The sequence below is a fragment of the Hypanus sabinus genome, unplaced genomic scaffold (assembly GCF_030144855.1).
Source record: "Hypanus sabinus isolate sHypSab1 unplaced genomic scaffold, sHypSab1.hap1 scaffold_149, whole genome shotgun sequence".
NCBI classification, from domain to species: Eukaryota; Metazoa; Chordata; class Chondrichthyes; order Myliobatiformes; family Dasyatidae; genus Hypanus; species Hypanus sabinus.
In genome coordinates this window covers 866,773-885,799 of record NW_026779564.1, presented here as the reverse complement: position 1 = coordinate 885,799, position 19,027 = coordinate 866,773, and the positions used below count along the sequence as shown (strand labels likewise).

The window sequence follows — 19,027 nt, the reverse complement described above, 5'->3', positions numbered from 1 at the left end:
TGTTCCGGGTTTCCATTGTTTCAGATGTGATAGAGGGGAGGGATGAAAGGGGGCGGAGTGGCATTACCAGTCAGGGGAATATCACAGCTGTGCGTAGACGGGACAGCCCGGAGGGTTCATCTACAGAGGCCATATGGGTGGAGCTGAGGAACGGGGAAGATGTGACCACACTAATAGGGTTGTATTATAGACCGCCCAGTAGTCAGAGAGAATTCGAGGAGCAAATCTGTAGAGAGGTAGCACACCAATGTAAGAAACAGAAAGTCATAATCGTAGGGGATTTTAACTTCCCACATATTGACGGGGACTCCCATTCTGGGAAAGGGTTAGATGGCGTGGAGTTTGTCAAATGTGTCAGGAAAGTTTTCTAAATCAATACATTGAGGTATCAACGAGAGAGGGTGCAGTACCTGATCTCCTATTAAGTAACCAGACAGGTCAGGTGACAGAAGTATGTGTCGGTGAACATTTTGGGTCCAGTGACCATAATGTCATTAGTTTCAAGATAATGATGGATGAGGATAGGACTGGTCCGCCAGTTAAGGTTCTGAATTGGAGAAGGGCCAATTTTGTGGAAATGAGAGAAGATCCGGGAAGAGTGGATTGGGATAAGTTGTTTTCTGGCAAGGATGTGTTCAGTAAGTGGAACGCCTTCAAGGGTGAAATTTTGAGAGTGCAGAGTTTGCATGTTCCTGCCAGGATTAAAGGCAAAGTTAACAGGCAGAGGGAACCTTGGTTTTCAAGGGATATTGGCGATCTGCTTAAGTAGGTGTTTAGCAGCTATAGGAAACAAGGAACAAATGAGGTACTTGAAGAGTATAGAAAATGTAAGCAAATACTAAAGAAGGAAATCAGGAAGGCAAAAAGAAGACATGAGGTTGCTTTGGCGGATAATGTGAAGGTAAACCCGAAGGGTTTCTACAAGTATATTAAGAGTAAAAGGATAGTAAAGGACAAAATTGGTCCCCTAGAGTTCAGAGTGGTCGTCTCTGTGTGGAGCCTCACGAGATGGGGGAGATCTTAAACAGTTTTTTTGCGTCAGTGTTTACTCAGGAAACTGGCATAGCGGATATGGAATTAAGGGAAACAAACAGTAGTGTCATGGAACATATAGAGTTTAAAGAGGAGGAGCTGCTTGCTGCCTTACAGTGAATAAAGGTAGATTAATCCCCCGGGCCTGACGTGATATTCCCTCGGACCTTGAGAGAGACTTGTGTAGAAATTGCAGGGGCCCTGGCAGAAATATTTAAAATGTCCTCAGCCAGGGGTGTGGTGCCGGAGGATTGGAGGGTAGCTCATGTTGTTCTGTTGTTTGAAAAAGGCTCCAAAAGTACACCAGGTCATTACAGGCCAGTGAGCCTGACATCAGTAGTAGGTAAATTATTGGAAGGTGTTCTGAGAGATCGGATATACAAGGATTTGGACAGCCAAGGGCTGATAAAAGATAGTCAGCATGGCTTTGTGTGTGGTAGACCATGTTTAATGAATCCTGTAGTGTTTTTCGAGGATGTTACCAAGAATACATATGAAGGAAAGGCTGTGGATGATGTCTACATTGACTTTTGTAAGGCCGTTGACAAAGTTCCACATAAAAGGTTAGTTCTAAAGGTCCAGACACAAGGTATCCATGGAGAGGTTGTAAACTGGATTTGAATTGACTGTGTGGGAGAAGACAGAGAGTGGTAGTGGATGATTGCTTCTCAGACTGGAGGCCTGTGACTAGTGGTGTGTCTCAGGGATCTGTGCTGGGACCATTGTTGTTTGTTGTCTGTATCAATTATCTAGATGATAATGAGATAAATTGTATCAACAGGTTTGCGGATGACACTAAGATGTAGGCATTGTGGACAGCGAGGAAGGCTTTCAAAGCTTGCAGAGGGATCTGAACCAACTGGAAGAATGGGCCAGAAAATGGCAGATGGAATTTAATGCAGACAAGTGTGATGTGTTCCATTTTGGAAGGACAAATCAAGGTACGACATACACGATAAACAGTAGGGCACTGAAGAGTGCGGAGGAACAAAGGGAGCTGGGGGTTCCGATACATAATTCCCTGAAAGTGGCATCACAGGTAGACAGGGTTGTAAAGAAGGCTTTTGGCATCCTGTCATTCATAAATCAAAGTACTGAGTATAGGAGTTGGAATATTATGGTGAGGTTGTATAAGACATTGGTGAGGCAAAATTTGGAGTATTGTGTGCAGTTCTGATCACCTAACTATAGGAAGGATATCGGTAAGTTTGAAAAAGTGCAGAGAAGATTTACTAGGATGTTGCCAGGTCTTCAGGAGTTGAGTTACAGGGAAAGATTGAACAGGTTACGACTTTATTCCTTGGAGTGCAGAAGAATGAGGGGAGATTTGATAGAGGTTTACAATATTATGAGGGTATAGACAGGGTAAATGCGAATAGGCTCTTTCCACATAGATTAGGAGAGATAAATATGAGAAGACATGGCTTCAGCGTGAAAGGGGAAAGGTTTAGGGGGAGCATTAGGAGGAAATTCTTCACTCAGAGGGTGGCGAGAGTGTGGAACGAGCTGCCGTCTGATGTGGAAAATACGGACTCACTCTTAAGCTTTAAGAATAAATTGGATAGATACATGGATGGGAGAGGACTGGAGGGTTATGGACTGGGAGCAGGTCAATGGAACTAGCGGAATAAGGTTTCGGTACAGACTAGAAGGACCGAATGGCTTGTTTTCTGTGCTGTAGTGTTCTATGATTTTATGATTCTATGGGGAGGAGAGTTCCCACAAGCAAAAGGGGAATGGGGATGGGGAAGAGATCCCACAGGAGGTCGGGGGATGGGGAAGGGAGATCCCACAGCCGGCATGGGAGTGTGGAAGAGAGATCCCACAGGAGGATGAGGCATGGGGAAGAGAGATCCCACAGGAGGAAGGGGGATATAGACAGAAAATAAACAGGATGAAGGGGGAAGGGGTTAAGAGATCGGCCAGGAGGAAGAGGCATGTGGAACAGAGTTCCCACAGGAGGATGTGGGATTGGGAAGAGAAATCTCACAGGAGGAAGGGGGTCGGGGAAGAGAAATTCCACAGGACAATGGGGCATGCCAAAGAGAGATCCGACAGGAAGAATTCGATGGGGGAGAGAGATCCCACAGGAGGAAAGGGTATGGGGAAGAGAATTCCAACAGCAGGAAGGGATAGGGAAGAGAAATCCATAGAAGGAAGGGGGATGGGGAAGAGCAATCTCACAGGAGCAAGGGGGATGGGGAAGAGAGATCCCACAGGAGGAAGAGGGATGGGGAGGAGAGATCCCACAAAAGGAAGGGGGATAGGGAAGAGAGATCTCACAGGAAGGGTGGTGGGGTGTGTGGACAAGACATCCCACAGGAGGATGAGGAAAGAGTAATAGAGAGTCCACGGGAGGAATGGGGATGGGGGCGAGATTCCAAAGAATGGAAGGGAGATTGGGATGAGAAGTCCCACAGGAGGATTCCAAGGGTAAACGATAATCCTACAAGACGAGAGGACGCAGACATTTTTTGTACGTGTGTGTTGGGTCTGAACAGAGACCCAGAGGAGATGCGCCCTCGCTCTTTGTGTATCTGGAAGTGAGCAAAGTCACACACGGGGAAGGGCAGTGGGAGGACAATCTCACAATGGTATTTCTTTCCTTCTCACTGGGACAGTCTGCTGACGGTCTCTTGTCCCTCACCGGGAAGTGGTTGTGCATCTCTGACCCACCTGCTACAGTCAGTGTCGGTCTGGGTGTCAGTCACAGTGGGAAGGAACATTGTCAATGGACGTGTCACAGGCAGCGAGAAACACGGCCATTCCTGTGATTTACTACCATTCAACCAATGGTCATTGTTCACTGATCTGATGAAGTCTCCAACATCCCTTCACAAGGAACCACAGAACCCTCCCGTCCTTGGGGAATTACTGACTGATCCCCTGGGCATTTGTCACAATTCTTCACAATCTGATTTACTACAAATTTACCAAAATTCCTTTACATTGAAACAACACAATGGAACAGTTTCACAGATCAGAGTGAGAGATAAATCAAGTTACCTCAACTCCTGGCACTTGTGCAACCCGGGTCCCAGCCGCTGTATTCCCTCATACTGAATGTGGCAGTTCTCCAGGTTGAGCTGTTTTATTGTATCACAGAGTCCGATGACATGAGACAGGACCGCGCATTCAATCGGGGTCAGTGTCATTCCACTGAGTGAAATCCTTTCCACAGATCCCAGTGCGGCCTGAGCCAGTCCACGATTCTGAGACTCAAACAGGTAGTGCAATGTGTTCAGGAGGCTCCTTTTACTGGCTTCACTCTCTGTGTTTCCACTTCGGCGTTTAACCTCCTCCTTCACCCAGTCAATCACCCGGCAGGTTGTTTCATTGGGAAATGGACCCAGAAACTCCTCCAGACCCCGAGCTGTCATTGGGTTGGAGAGACCAGCAACAAAACGGAGAAATACCTCAAATCGCCCATCCCTCACGCAGTGGGCTTCAGTGAGGAGTTTCATGATATCTCTGCCATCTGGGATCAGGAATTGTGCGACTGCAGCTACAAACTCTTGGATGGTGAGGTGTGGGAATGTGTACACCACGCTCTGGGCAGAATCCTCTCTCTCCAAAAGCTCCATCAGGAACCCGGACAGAAACTGGGAAGGCTGCAGTTTGTAGTTGATCAAATCTCCATCTGTAAACACAATCTTCTTCTCCGACACTCCTCTGAAGGCCATCTGACCAACTCTGAGTAACACATCACGGGGGTTCTCAATCTCACGGCCATGGTTTTTCAGGATGTTGTAAATATAGTAGGAGTACAGTTGGGTGATGGTCTTGGGAACTCGCTGCGGGTCCCTGACTCTTTGTGTGAAGAAGGGGCCCAGTGCCAGAGCGAGGATCCAGCAGTAGGAGGGGTTGTAGCTCATGGTGTACAGGATCTCGTTCTCCTTCACGTGTTTGAAAACTGCTTCTGCCTCCGTCTGATCTTCAAAATACCTGATGAAATATTCCTTCCGTTCCTCACCAACAAATCCCAGGATTTCAGCCCAGACACTGATATCCGCCTTTTCCAATAAATGTAACGCAGTGGGGCGGGTGGTCACCAGCACTGAACACCCTGGGAGCAGCTTGCCCTGGATTAAACTATACACAATATCAGACACCTTGCACTTGAATTCAGGATCTGTGTCCTGTGATTCTGTGTCTCTCCGACCATCAACAAAGTTGATTTTGTCCTTGAATTCATCCAATCCGTCGAATATGAACAGCAGTCCCTCTGTCTGTTTCCAGATCTCTCCCAGGATATTCCCAAAGTAGGGATAATGATGCAGAATCAGTTCCTTCAGGTTTATTCTGCAGTTAATGGTGTTTAAATCCCGGAATTTGAAACTGAAGACAAACTGGAATTGTTGGTATATCTTCCCCGTGGCCCAGTCGTAAACAATCTTTTGTACCATTGTTGTTTTCCCGATCCCTGAGACTCCGGCCACTGCTGCGGACATCCCTGATTTGTTTCCAAAGAAATATCTTTGCAATTTTTGAACAAAGCTCTTCTTGAATAACTGATCAGTACGGATTTTTTCCAGCTTACCACGGAGATCTTTTTCTCTCCACTCCTCGTGGTCTCTGCCTCTTGCCAGCAGCTCATGTTCCACCAGTGTCCGATCTCGAACAGTAGAAATGACCGTGAGCTCAGCGTATCGATCAACCAGCTGGAAAACCTTCACCTTCTCCCTCATCAGGATCGTGTTCACTCTCAGTTTTTCAGTCTCTGTCCGCAGAGTCTCCTTGTGTTTCTGTTGAACATCTTATGACGGACAGAAATAGGTTGTCAATGCCTGATCTGATGAACATGGAGCTCACAACATATACTCGTTAAAGACACTGTTCAGGTGAAATCGGGTGATCAGAGATTAGAGTGTCTGAAAATGAACGACGGCCCATAAACAGTTCTGATCTGACTCTGATCCGCTGTTAAAGGCTCCACTCTCCCCTCTGTTGGTAGTTTGCAGATTCCCCGGTGTTCCAGCGAGCACCAAGTGCACACGTGATTCTGGAGAGGAGAGTGTTGTGTGGAGAGGGTGGTTTCACTGCTTTCACTGCTCAGCTTCTGCTGAACTGTGCAGCCCTACAGAGGGTAACAGTGGAGGAGGAGGGCATTTACTTGCTCTACTGACTTTTACTTCTCTCACAATGGACCCCATGTTCTTGACACTCCTTTAGGATTAAGCTGTCTGTACTGCGCCTCAGAAAAGGAACATAATTTCTGTTTCCTTTTCCAGGCTGAGCCAGTCACGATGTGACGCACCCCGCACTGGTCTACAGTCTCTTATTCTCCGAGGAGCTGGTACATGAACCCAGGCAAATCCCCGATGATGTGCGGAAGAGCAGGAAGCTGAAGAGGATGGCAGTGGCAATAGGAAGAGAATGAGGTGGCAGAAAAATGTGTGGCAGAGCATTTGGAGCAGGGAGCAGGAATTCAGATTTCTGGATAATTGTTACCACTTCCGGGGCAGGTAGGAGCTGTACAAAAGGCACGGGTTGCATGTGAATCCGATGAGGACCAATACTCTTATGGGCAGATTTACTGGAGCTGTTGGGAGTGTTTTACCCTAAAATGGCCGGGGGACCGGAACTAGGACAATAGAACTGTGGATGAACCAGCAGTTTCACAAGTAGATGATGGGTTTAAGATGAATGTTAGGGTGGACAAGCCAATGAATGTTTTCAAATACAGAGAGAGCAAACTGTTAAATTGTACTGCATAGACAGCATTCAAAAAGGCGCAGATGCAGGACTGAACGCCTTGTGTTTAAATGCACGGAACATTCAGAATAAGGTGGACGAACTTTTGGCGCAATTAGAGATTGGTCATTATGATGTCGTGGGCATCACTGAGTCATGGCTGAAAGAAGACCATAGCTGGGAGCTTAACGTTTAAAGATTTACGTCTTATCGAGAGGACTGGCAGGAAGGCATAGGCGTTGGTGATGTGGCTGTGCTGGTTCAAGGTTGAATCACATCTGTAGAAAGAGGTGACATAGGGTTAGAGAATGTTGAAGCTTTGTGGGTGGAGATAGGAAACTGTAAGAGTTAAAAAAAAAGCTTTATAGGGACCCTATATTGGCCTGAAAATAGCGAATGTGTGGGGTTGAGATTGCAAAGGGAGTTGGAAAAGGCGTGTGTTAAAGCCAATGACGCAGTTGTAATGAAGGACTTCAATGTGCACGGGGAATAAGAAAGTCAAACGAACGTCAGGAATCAGATTGCAAGAGAGGGAATATATTGAATTCCCACGCGATTGCGTTTCAGAGCAGCTTGTGCTTGAGACAACTCAGTGAAAGGCTGTCTTTGATTGGGTGTTGTGTAATAACCCTGATCTTATGAGGGAGCTTAATGTAAAAGAACCATTAAGAGATAGTGATCATAATATGAGTGAATTCATAATACCATTTGAGAGGGAGAAGCATAACTTACAGTATCAGTATCGCAATGGAATAAAGCGAATTACAGAGGCACGAGAGAGAAGCTTTCCCAGGTAGATTGGAGAAGGATACTAGCGGAGATGGCTGAAGCTTTTTGGAATAGGTCTCAAGTTGCAGGATGGATACGGCCCACGGAGGAAGAAGTTCTAAAGTGACACGTGCAGGCAACCATGGGTGACAATGGAAGTTAAGGATTGCATAAAAGCCGAGGAAAGGGCGTACAAGATAACAATAGTCATCTAAAAAAACTATAAGTAGGGAAAAGATGAAATATGAGGACAGCAAAGCCAATAATATAAAGCAGGATAATAAACACTTTCTTTCAGTTACATAAAGATTAAAAGGGAGGTGAGAGTCCATGCTGGAACACTGGAGAATGTGCACTCTGCATATTTCTTCACTGTTCTAGACGCTAGCAGTCTGCGAGTGACAGGCAGTAGGAGTGACTGCCATTGCTATCACAAAGGAAAAACATCTCGGCATACTGAAAGCTCTTCAGGTGCAAAGTCACCTGGGCCAGATGGACTGCATCCCAGAGATCTGAGAGAGGTTGCTGAAGAGATGACGGATGGATTGGTCATGATCTTTGAAGAATCACTTTATTCTGGCATGGTCCCGGAGGACTGGAAGATTGCAACTGTCACTCTGGTCTTTACGAAGGGAGGAAGGCAAAAGAAGGAAAATTATCGGCCAGTTAGCCAAACCTCAGCGACTGGGAAAGAGTTGGAGTCTCTTATTAAGTTTGAGGTTTCGATGGACTTGGAGACTAATGACAATATAAGTTGTCATGGTTTCTGTTGGAATTCATCCTGGAAGTAAGAAGCAGGGTGGACAAAGGAGTCAGTGGATGCCATTTACTTGGATTTTCAGAAGGCATTTGATAAGCTGCCGCACATGAGTCTGCTTAACCAGATAAAAATCTATGGCGTCACAGGAGAGATACTGGTTTGTGCAGCGGAATTGCTGACAGGCAGCAGGCAGCGAGTGGGAATAAAAGGGGCCTTTTCTGGTTGGCTGCCAGTGTCCGGTGGTGTTCCGCAGGGATCAGTATTGGGACCGCTGACTTTCAGATTGTTTATCAATGATTTAGATGATTGAATGTATGTATTTGTGGTAAAGTTTGCGGATGATACAGAGATAGGTGGAGGGGTCGGTAGTGCGATTGCAACAGGACTGAGACATATTGGAAAAAATGGCTAAAAGGTGGCAGATGGAATTCATTGTTGGAAATGTATGATAATGCATTTTGGTGAAAGGAGCGGACTATTAACTAAATAGGAAGAAGTTCCAAGAATCAGAGGTGCAGAGCGACTTCAAAGGGACATCGGAGCCTCGAGCAAAACTCACAGAAGATTAGTTTAAAGGTCGAGTCTGTGGTAAAGGTGGCAAAAAAGGGAATCGAATATAAATGCTGAGCCTTTACAAGACTGTATAGTCAGGCTGCACTGCAGGAGTGTTGTCAACAGCTTTTCAGTACCTCTGAAAAGATGTGTGGTCATTAGAGAGAGTCCCGAGGAGATTCAGGAGGATGATTCCGGGAATGAAGGAGTTAACATATGAGGTGTGTTTTGGCAACTTTGGGCCTGTACTCACTGGAATTTTAAGGAATGCAAGGGAATCTCTTTTAAACCTGCAGAATGTTGAAAGGACCAGATAGGGTGGATGTGGAAAGGATGTTTCCTGTGGCAGGTGCATCCAGAACTAGGGGCCAGGGCCTCAAAATTGAGGGGCGATCCTTTACAACAGGTAAGGAGGACTCTTTGAGCCAGAGAATAATGACTGTCTGTAAGGCTCTGCCTCAGACTGCAGTGGAGGCCGAGTCCATGGATGTAATGAAGGCAGAAGTTCCTGATCGGTCAGGGCATCAAAGGATATGGCGAGAAGGCAGGTGTATGGTGTTGCGTGGAATCGGGGATCAGCCATGATGGAATGGCGGAGCAGACTGAATGGCTGAATGGCCGAATTCTGCTCCCATGTCATGTTCGTATGGAGGAATAACAACAAATCTCGGCTCCACTTTGGATCAGAGGTGCGAGATTTCCCTTGCTGGAGTTGGATGTTCCAATTGGAATGGTTTGGCTTCAGTTTTGTCAAATCTCCAGATACTCGGCCCCACAGAAAAGGTGTTGTGACAAATGCAAATTGCTTCGTGTCCTCCAGCCACAGCAACAAAACCTGTCTCTCAGACTCTAACAGTCACTAAACAGGCCTCTAAAGAGATGTATTCAGACTCTCAGAGTGAAATAACAACAAAAACCTGTCTCCCAGACTCTGACAGTCTCTAAACAGGCCTCTAAAGACACGTATTCAGACTCTCAGTGTGAAATAACAACAAAAACCTGTCTCCCAGACTGACAGTCTCTAAACAGGCCTCTAAAGACACGTATTCAGACTCTCAGTGTGAAATAACAACAAAACCTGTCTCCCAGACTCTGACAGTCTCTAAACAGGCCTCTACAGACACGTATTCAGACTCTCAGTGTGAAATAACAAGAAAAACCTGTCTCCCAGACTCTGACCGTCTCTAAACAGGCCTCTAAAGAGATGTATTCAGACTCTCAGTGTGAAATAACAACAAAAACTGTCTCCCAGACTCTGACAGTCTCTAAACAGGCCTCTAAAGATACGTATTCAGACTCTCAGAGTGAAATAACAACAAAAACCTGTCTCCCAGACTCTGACCGTCTCTAAACAGGCCTCTAAAGAGACGTATTCAGACTCTCAGTGTGAAATAACAACAAAAACCTGTCTCCCAGACTGACAGTCTCTAAACAGGCCTCTAAAGAGACGTATTCAGGCTCTCAGTGTGAAATAACAACAAAAACCTGTCTCCCAGACTCTGACAGTCTCTAAACAGGCCTCTACAGACACGTATTCAGACTCTCAGTGTGAAATACAGACTTTCAGATTTCCGTTCCATCACTTACCTTTCAGATGTTTGGGCACTTCAGAGAAATCCCGCTCAGTGTCCATGTAGGCGAACTGGCCGTCACCTGTTCAAACAGATTTACCTGCATGAAGTCTGTTCTGTGTAATACTGTAAACTCATCAGCATTTACATCTGTAACACACAGTGTATTGTACACCGTACCTCGCTCCCGTATTTCATTCAATATTCTGCTCAGCTTCGGTAAATGGTGGTGCAGTTTCACAAAGGATTCCCACATCACCTTCCGGGCCCCGGAGCCTCTCTCCATCACCAGATCCAGGAGGAGTTTGGAAGCGCCCGCTCGGTTTCCCTTCTTCGCGAGCTCAGTCACGCTCTGTAATGAACAATGGGGAATATATTGAGGAACGGAGGGATGGGTTCAAATCTACCCTGAACATGGACAGACCCAGCACATTCTGCTCGTCGCAAATCACTGACAGCAATTGTTCGCAGCAGGAAAAAGAAATTAAAAGAAGTTAGCATGGCCAATGATGACTTTCTGAACGCCACAGATTGCGGGGTACTTATCCACTTGGCAATGTTTAAGCAAAGCAGTCATAGTGTGAGTGAGCCAGAGATAGAGTAGGTTATTGATGCTTTGTGTCAGAGAGGGTTCATTGAGGAGAGGCGGAGGCTTGGGTTGATCTTGGGTAATTCTTCCCTTCTCTTTTTCACGGTTAGAACAGTGGGAAAGCCAGGCAGGATAGTGGGATGCTCTTCCTACAGGGTGCGGCAAGACAGGGAGACGTTCAGTGTCCCCGATAACTACACCTTCAGGAATTTCATCCAGCTGCAGCTCAATACAGACTGTGCTGAGGAATCGGAGCTGGGTGAACTCAGGATCATTCCGGAGGCTGAGAGATTGACTGACAGGCTATACAGGGAGGGAGCTGTACACAAGGCCCGGAACACAGGGAACTGGGTGACTGTCAGGAGAGGGAAGGGGACAGGCAGCCACTACAGGAAACTCTTTGTAACAGGGATACGGCTTTCTGTTTCGGGGTATGGCCTAGCAGAGGAAAGCCACGGTGATTATGCCTCTGGCTCTGAGTTTGGCTTTGTGACTCGGAAGGGATGAGAAGTGCTGAGATTCACTGACGGGGAATAAAATGATCAGGAGAATAGACTGGAGATTCTATTTACGAGAACAGGATTTTTGGATGGTGTGTTACCAAGGTCAGTGATATCTCGTATCGACTCTGAAACTTCCTTAAGGGCAGGATGAGCAGGTCTTGGTCCACGTTGGTACCAATGACAAGAGTAGGAAGTGTGATGAGATACTGCAAAATGATACAGATCCAAAATTTCTTGGAAGTGTTATCGAAGGTAGATGGCGTTGTAAAGCTTTTTGGACATGGGGCTTCATAAATCAAAATATTGAATACAGAAGTTGGGATATTATGTCGAAGTTGATGTTTCAGAGGCTAAATTGAAGCAATGTGTACATCTACCTCCTGAAAGGATATCAATAAGATTGAAGAAATGCAGAATAAAATACAGATTGTTACCAGGAGTTGAGGATCTGAGATATAGAGGAAGTGTGAATAGGCTAGGACATTAATCCATAGAGTGTCGGAGGACCATGAGAGATGTGAAAGAGATATACAAGTTTATAAAAGGTATACAGAGAGTTATTGCGAAAATGCATTTATTACTGAGGTTGAGTGAGACTGGAATTAGAGATCATAGGGTAATGATGACAGGTGAAAGGCAAAGTGAAGGGGAACCTGTTCACTCAGAGGTTGCTGAAGAGCGCGGAGCGTGCTGCCATCTTAATTAGTCGATGTACATTCGAGTTGATTACTTAAGATCAGTTTGGATAAGTTCATTCAATGGGGGAGTTTTGGACGTCTCCAGTCCGAGTTCAGATCAATGGGACTAAGCAGATAATACGTCGGTGTGGACTAGGTGGGCAGAAGAGCCTGTTGCTGTACTGTAAGGTTTGATGACTATGACTAGGTGAAACTATGGCCGGGCCACTGTTGAGTTTTGCCAGGGTAATCCCTGGTGAACCGCAGCAGCTTCACCCTTCACTGCCAGGCTCCATGAGGGGTCCAGTGCCAGCCAACAGCTGGAAACTGGCAGTGAGGAGCAGCCAGCAAACTCAGGACTATTGTGTATGTGTGACAGACCAAAGGCGACCGGTGGTAATGTTGAGTAAGAAGTATGGACTGAAATTGTCAGCTGCCTCACGTGGAATGTTGTGTTCAGTATGGTGTCTGGCTCTTCACTAATATTCATTCTGGGTGGTAATGGGTGAACGCACTCCAGTAGCACGTGGACCATTGGAAAGCTGTTTCCTTGTAATTCTATGTTAGCTGTAGATATTTGGAATATTTTCAGTGGCACTAATGTTGCACTTCCCGTGTTAACAGTATATGCTATGGTAATTACAAACTCAAATTGGAAGTCACAAGGAACAGAAGGTAACAGAACCATGAGGCATGTTGGGGTATTGATCAAAAAAAGGGTCAGCAGTTCAAATGAGAGATGACAGTCAGTGTTGAACTGACGATGGGGTTGAAGGTAGACCGAGAATGAGCTGAGAAATAAGTCACTATATATTTGATTTGTGGGAAACCCGTGGGTCATCAGGAGAACGCAGACTGGTGAGTGGCCATTAAGGTCGAACATTGGGAACATGATGGGATGAGTGGTGTAGAGTGGTTATCTGTCCACTTGCAATGTCCGTCAAGTGTCACATCACTAAATTCACCAGTCAATCATTGCCTGTATCCTAATCTGTCTATAAATGAATGTGATCAGAAAACTGGAGAGAAGGTTGTGTTGGTTAATAAAAGTTCAGGGTTTTTCGCAGATGAAAACTCTTTTCTTGATGTTGACCACAAGCATTAGAGGATTTTTACAGCCCAGAGGTGTCGTTACACCGGTTCTGTCGGTTTGTGATAGATTCAGTAGAATATACAGTCAGTGTATGTCCCTTCCACTTACGTGATACTCCTGCCTGGTGAAGTGATCCTCGCCCTTTAACATGGAGCCCACTCCCTCCACATCCTCCTCAATCGCCTGCTCCAGTCGCTCCATGTAGAATCTCGTCAACCGAAACAGTTGGTGATCGTCACAATTTGACAGGAAGGCGGAGATGGCGGAGTTCAGATCTGTAGTCGGTCGTAGAACATAAAATAGTAGATGTACCAAGCGTATGCGGACACGATGCCATTTTAAACCAATCCCATTTTCAGGAACACGGTCAATGTCCCCCGTTCCCGGCCTACTCATGAGTTCAAATGCCTCTCAGACGCTGCTGAGTATCTGTTTCCAGTCCCTCCCTCGGCAGCTCATTCCAGACACCAATCACTCTCTGTGGAAAACCTGCATCGTAAATCCCCTTTAAGCTTTACCATCTAAACAGACCTGTTACCTCAGGTTTTTGTGGTGAAATTCGTCTACACCCTCTACAGACCCTCCACATCATTCTCAATTTGTGCACAATACTGAAATTGTCTCTTAACCAACGCGTATCCAGTTACAGTCTAACTTTAACAAATACCTCAACTCATCGTTTGCACACTACCAATTGTGTTGCCACCTTAAGGGAGCTGTGCACACCCATCACAAGACCCGACAGTACATCAATCTTATTATCAGTCCCAACATTCTCCGTGCACATTGCTCGCGAATTTGACCTCTCAAAATGCAACTTCTCACATTTGCCTGAATTATCTGTACTTGGTGACTCTCTGTTCCTATTTCTAACTGGATTCTGAACACTTTGACAACAGTCCCAAATTTATTCAACTCCTCCAACTCTGTAAATCAACGAATAAGTCCACCCAGTATATCATATGATTAACCTATTTGATTCACGCACATGGCGAAACAGTGATCCTTGCGAACACTACTGGTCACAGACCTTCAGCCAGAACAACGCTCCTCTCGTGCTGACTCCATTTTATGTACCCAAGACGACTTTGAAATCAATTTACAGATTCTCAGCCCGAAACACTGAAGGTTATTTTTTCTCTGTAGGTGCTTCCTGACCTGCTGAGTTCCTCCAGCATTTTGTACGATGCCCTCTCCACTTATTATTTTGTTTTACTTCAATCCTATTCGCCAAGGACATTTCATTGCTTCAGTAGCACCCCCCCCCCACCCCAGATTCCCTGTGTACAATGTCTCTTGTTCACTGTCTCCTGCACCCAGCCCATCCTCCCTCAATATAACGTTCTTTAACTCGGCCACAGAAAACAAACACAGGGGACTCCCCTCACCTCCATTGTACAACAACCCGTTAATCTGGGGAGAATTCACCATTGCCCTTCCAAACAGAAAACAACTTCTGTTTCTCTCAATGGCTATCGGAGGCATTTCCCACATCAGGGCGTACCAAATGCTGACAGAAATTCTATCTGTTCCCTCGACTGTTTCATTGCCCGCTGTTGTATTCCTGTCTGAGTGTTACCCACAGCCACCGTATTCAGGGGCTCCGTCTCCTTTTACTCAGGTGAAGATTTGTGTGGTGAGGGGAGCGATTCGATCATTCCCCTCGTTAGGTCCCTGCGCTGGAGCTGGTGAATTGTTCCAATGCTCATGGACTCTTTACCAGTTGGAACAATGACTCCGTTTGATGGTACCTTCTCTCTGCCCCTTTATCTCCCAAGTTTATCCCTCTGAATTATTGACGATTTGATTACACGTGTACCATGATGACAGAGTTTTAATGAGAAAGAGCCCAGGGAACATACCCGTGTCCATTCTGACTCTGACTGACGTTGGTTGATTATCGTCTGTTTGTCTGACGTCCGGGTGGAAGCACGCCCCACCTGCTGGCAATGACCTGAATTACACAAATAAAATAGTATGATTCAGTTACTCTGTCCTTCAAATATAAAACACTTATGTAAGGTCACTGCTCACTCTCCGACATTCCAGGGAGTAAATGGAGATCGGTACAAAGACCTCCAACTGAACACAAATTTCAAGAAGATAGCAAGGAAATATAAGGAAACTTACTTAAAGAAGCGATGCACTGAAGCTGAAGATGCCAACAGAATTGGAAAAAAAAAGACATCTGTTGCAGAAGATTAGAGAAATCAAAGGAACATTTTATGTAAAATGTCATTGGAAAAGAAAAAGAAGGGAATGACCTTACAGAAGCAAAGGGCATCAAAGGGAGTTGGCAGGAACACACAGAAGAATTGCAGAAAGATCCAACAGCGAAGACACCTGCAATGACTCCCTCATCGATCTAGAGCCAGACATTCTGGAAAGTGAAGTCGAATGGGCCATAGAAATCATTGCCAATAATAAGGCTGCAGGATGTGATAGGATTTCAGTAAAATTGTTGAAAATTCTAAAAAGGTGATGCGGTAAAAGTGTTGCATGCAATTTTCCAGCAGATCTGGAAAAATATAAACAACAATGACTTTTAGGCTGGATTAAGATCCGTTTTTATCCCCATACCCAAGTAAAGTATTGTTCAAATTACCGAAATTTTTCACGTGCTAGAAAGGTAAAGCTAAAATTGTGCAAGCAAGACCCGAGCAATATATGGAACAAGAACTGCCAGATAGAAGCTACTTTTAGAAGAGACAGAGGCACCAGAGACCAAATTGCTAACCTACGCTGGATAATGGAGAAATCGCGAGAATTTCAGAAAAGTATTTAGCTATGTTTTATTGACTACTCTAAAGCCTTCAGCAGTGTGGTCCATAATAAACTATGGCAAATCCTTAAAGAAATGGGAATACCTGGACATCTGTTCTGCCCTATGAGAAACTTGTACAAAGATCAAGAAGCAACAGTTAGAACGACACAGAACAAAAACTGGTTCAAGATTTGGAAAGGAGTATGACCAGGCTGCATATTGTCACCCTGCTTATTTAATCTATATGCTGAACATATGAGGAATGCTGGTCCAGAGGACTCAAAATGTTGCAGTCAAAATTACCAGACAGAATATTAATAAATTCAGATATGCAGGTGATACGATTCTAATGGCTGAAAGTGAGGAGGATCTGAAGAAACTTCTAATGAAAGTGAAAGAAGAAAGTTGAAAGCTGGCTTCTTGTTCAATATTAAGAAAACCAGCCATTCCTATTAACTCTGTGGTAATAAATGGAAAGGAAGTGGAAGCAGAGACGGAGTTTTTCTTCCGTTGTTCAAAGATTTCTATAGATGGTAGATGTGATAGCCTTTTCAAATTTATTGGGTAGGAGAGCTACTTTGTTGCATTGGAAGGATCTTAATCCACCTACTGCTTTTTTCTGGCTCTCCTCTATTATGTTTTGTTTAAACCTGGTGAGAATTAGAACTCGGACGTTCGATACATCTTTCAAATTTGAACAAAGCTGGCCACCTTTTATTCAATATTTTCATAAGATCTAAGTTCTTTACTTTTCTTTTTTTTTGTTGTTTTCTTTCTTTTCTTTCTCTCTCCGTGAAGTTTCAAATTTGAACAGAAGGACGTTTTTTTCTTTTTTTGTAATCTTGTCCTCAAGTGGACTGCCTAGTCCCCCCCCCTTTTTTTTGTTTTAGGTTAGTTTAGTGTTTTTTTTCTCTCCTATACATAGAACATTTCCAGTCTATTTTTGTATGAATTGTCAAGAGGAGTTGTGGTTCTCTGTTTATATATAATAGCCTAATATTATATTACACATGATTTTGACAGTGTATATCATTTTCTATTTTGTACATTTATTCTATTATGTATTTGATAGAACTTCACTGCTGATTTGTATCTATTCATATACATTTTTTAATCAATAAAGAAAGATTGAAAATGATGGTAAATGCAGCGTATTAAACGGCGCTTACTTCTGGGGAGGGTAGTAATTTCAAATTTAGATAAAATACTGAAGTGCAGAGACATAACATTGTCTGCGAAGGACCGTAGAGTCAAGTATATAGTATTTCCAGTTGTGGTGTAAGGCTGTGAGAGCTGGACTATTAGAAAGGCTGAATACAAAATAATCAACGCCTCTGAACTTGGATGTTGGGGGAAAGTGTTCGTTGGACAGCAAGAAAATCGAACAAGTCAATACTTGGAGAAATACGCCAGACTGTTCACTAGGAAGCTTGAAAAGCTCAATTATTTTGACCACATCATGAGGGGACAGGATTCTTTGGAGACGACTCTCATGTTCGGTAAAACAGAAGGCAAAAGAAGGAGAGGATGACAGCAGCTACAATGGATAGATAATATTATTCAGGAAATGCCTATGCCCTTGGGGTATCTTAGAGAGGCAGTTTCTAGTAAGGAGGCTTAGTGTGCAGTAACGCTGTTGTATTTGGCTGTGTTCATGTGTTTTCATGTATGTTTTGAATGACTATTAAACTTGAAAATAAATTGGACAATGATTGTATCATGAACAAAAAACAAGAATGAATATACATGTTTTCAGTCAATAACAGACTTGAAAATGTTGCATTTTGTCCCTCCTGCAGACAGGGAGCAACCATACTCCAAGCATCTGACCACACAACACCCACTGGGACAGCCTGCTGGTCCAAGGTGGGTCTATTTACTCCGTTGTTTAAACCCAGACACCTCAAACAAAAGGCAGCCACCGGTTCCCTCCAGCCCACCATGTCAGATAGTAAGATCCTGACTTGCTGTCAAAATCACTCCGTCTCCGCACTTGCAGGCAACACTTTATCGGTGTCCACTAAAAATATGCTGAAGAATTCTCCATCCTTGCTCATTCTGAGGAGATAAACCCCCTGAACTCCCACTTCAATCCGTCGCCCTTACAGCTCCGCCAACTGATTGTTAAGGAAACTCATTAATAACGAAGCCCATATCTCCATTGGTTGGTATACTAAATTGGTATTTGGTGTCACCAATGAGAGACAAGTAAATGTCACGTCACTTCACGAGAGATACCGGGCACGCGCAGCATGCTTAAATCTTCTCAACGTCAGACCGAGGGTGACGAATTTCCGCGAGAGGGCGCGCGTGGGCAGTGGGCGGCGCGGTGAGCTGTTGCGCGCGGTAGATGGGGAGACTGTCGAGTCAGTAACAGGGAGCGGGGAGCGCATCCCTCGGTCCCGTACCGTGCGGACCAGCTCACCGATTGTGTCATGGTCGATCTGCAACCTGCTGGGATACAACATTAACACACAAATCTCGATGTATGTACTTAATCAATGTAATGTTTCTTTTCACATGCATAATATAATTATTATGCAGAACTTATACTGACAGCACTTCAGTAGATCTGGAATGACTGCAACTGGCACTTCTACATTTATTCAGTCTCACTCCAGCTATTTCCTATCTTCCTTGGTACAGAAATGTAATGTCTCAAGGAGCAGTGTTTGGGTAAATGAGACTCACCAAACTTTCTCCTGACTGAATTAATGGAAACTCCGAGTCAGAAGGGTTCTGTCGTATTGATGATCTCCGTCCTCGGGCTGGTTCACTTGTTGCTGTTCCCTCGTTTTCAGTTGTGGTTTGCTTCCAGTTGTGGGCGTCTCTTCCAATAAATCTCTCACCACAGGTCTAACTTCAACGAAAGAAGTAATGAATTATGTTACTAAAACAAACGAGAACAAAGCGTTAACCTGGCATTTAAATTTTGAACGCATATGTCATGATCCGAGTGAAGAAATCTGTAACTGTCCCTCAAACTTTACAAAACCTGATATGGGATACAAAGGAACACAGACA

At 44.7% G+C, this 19,027-nt stretch overlaps 1 protein-coding gene across 7 annotated transcripts in view; it reads right to left on the bottom strand.

Annotated features, from left to right (window-relative positions):
* The window catches only part of LOC132387036 (NACHT, LRR and PYD domains-containing protein 3-like), a 58,503-nt gene that overhangs the window by 4,295 nt on the left and 35,181 nt on the right, over window positions 1-19,027 (bottom strand). For 4 of the 7 annotated variants that reach the window (XM_059959411.1, XM_059959407.1, XM_059959409.1 and 1 more), the window contains 6 exons: window positions 18,695-18,863; window positions 15,102-15,193; window positions 13,348-13,514; window positions 10,558-10,729; window positions 10,394-10,459; window positions 4,039-5,788 (listed from right to left, as the gene is read on the bottom strand). In XM_059959411.1, coding sequence (XP_059815394.1) covers window positions 4,039-5,788; window positions 10,394-10,459; window positions 10,558-10,729; window positions 13,348-13,514; window positions 15,102-15,111 — 2,165 coding nt within the window. In that variant the 5' untranslated portion in view covers window positions 15,112-15,193; window positions 18,695-18,863. Of the gene's footprint in view, window positions 1-4,038; window positions 5,789-10,393; window positions 10,460-10,557; window positions 10,730-13,347; window positions 14,206-15,101; window positions 15,194-18,694; window positions 18,864-19,027 lie in introns of those variants that run through there. The other 3 variants (XM_059959412.1, XM_059959406.1, XM_059959405.1) reach the window with 2 other exon arrangements.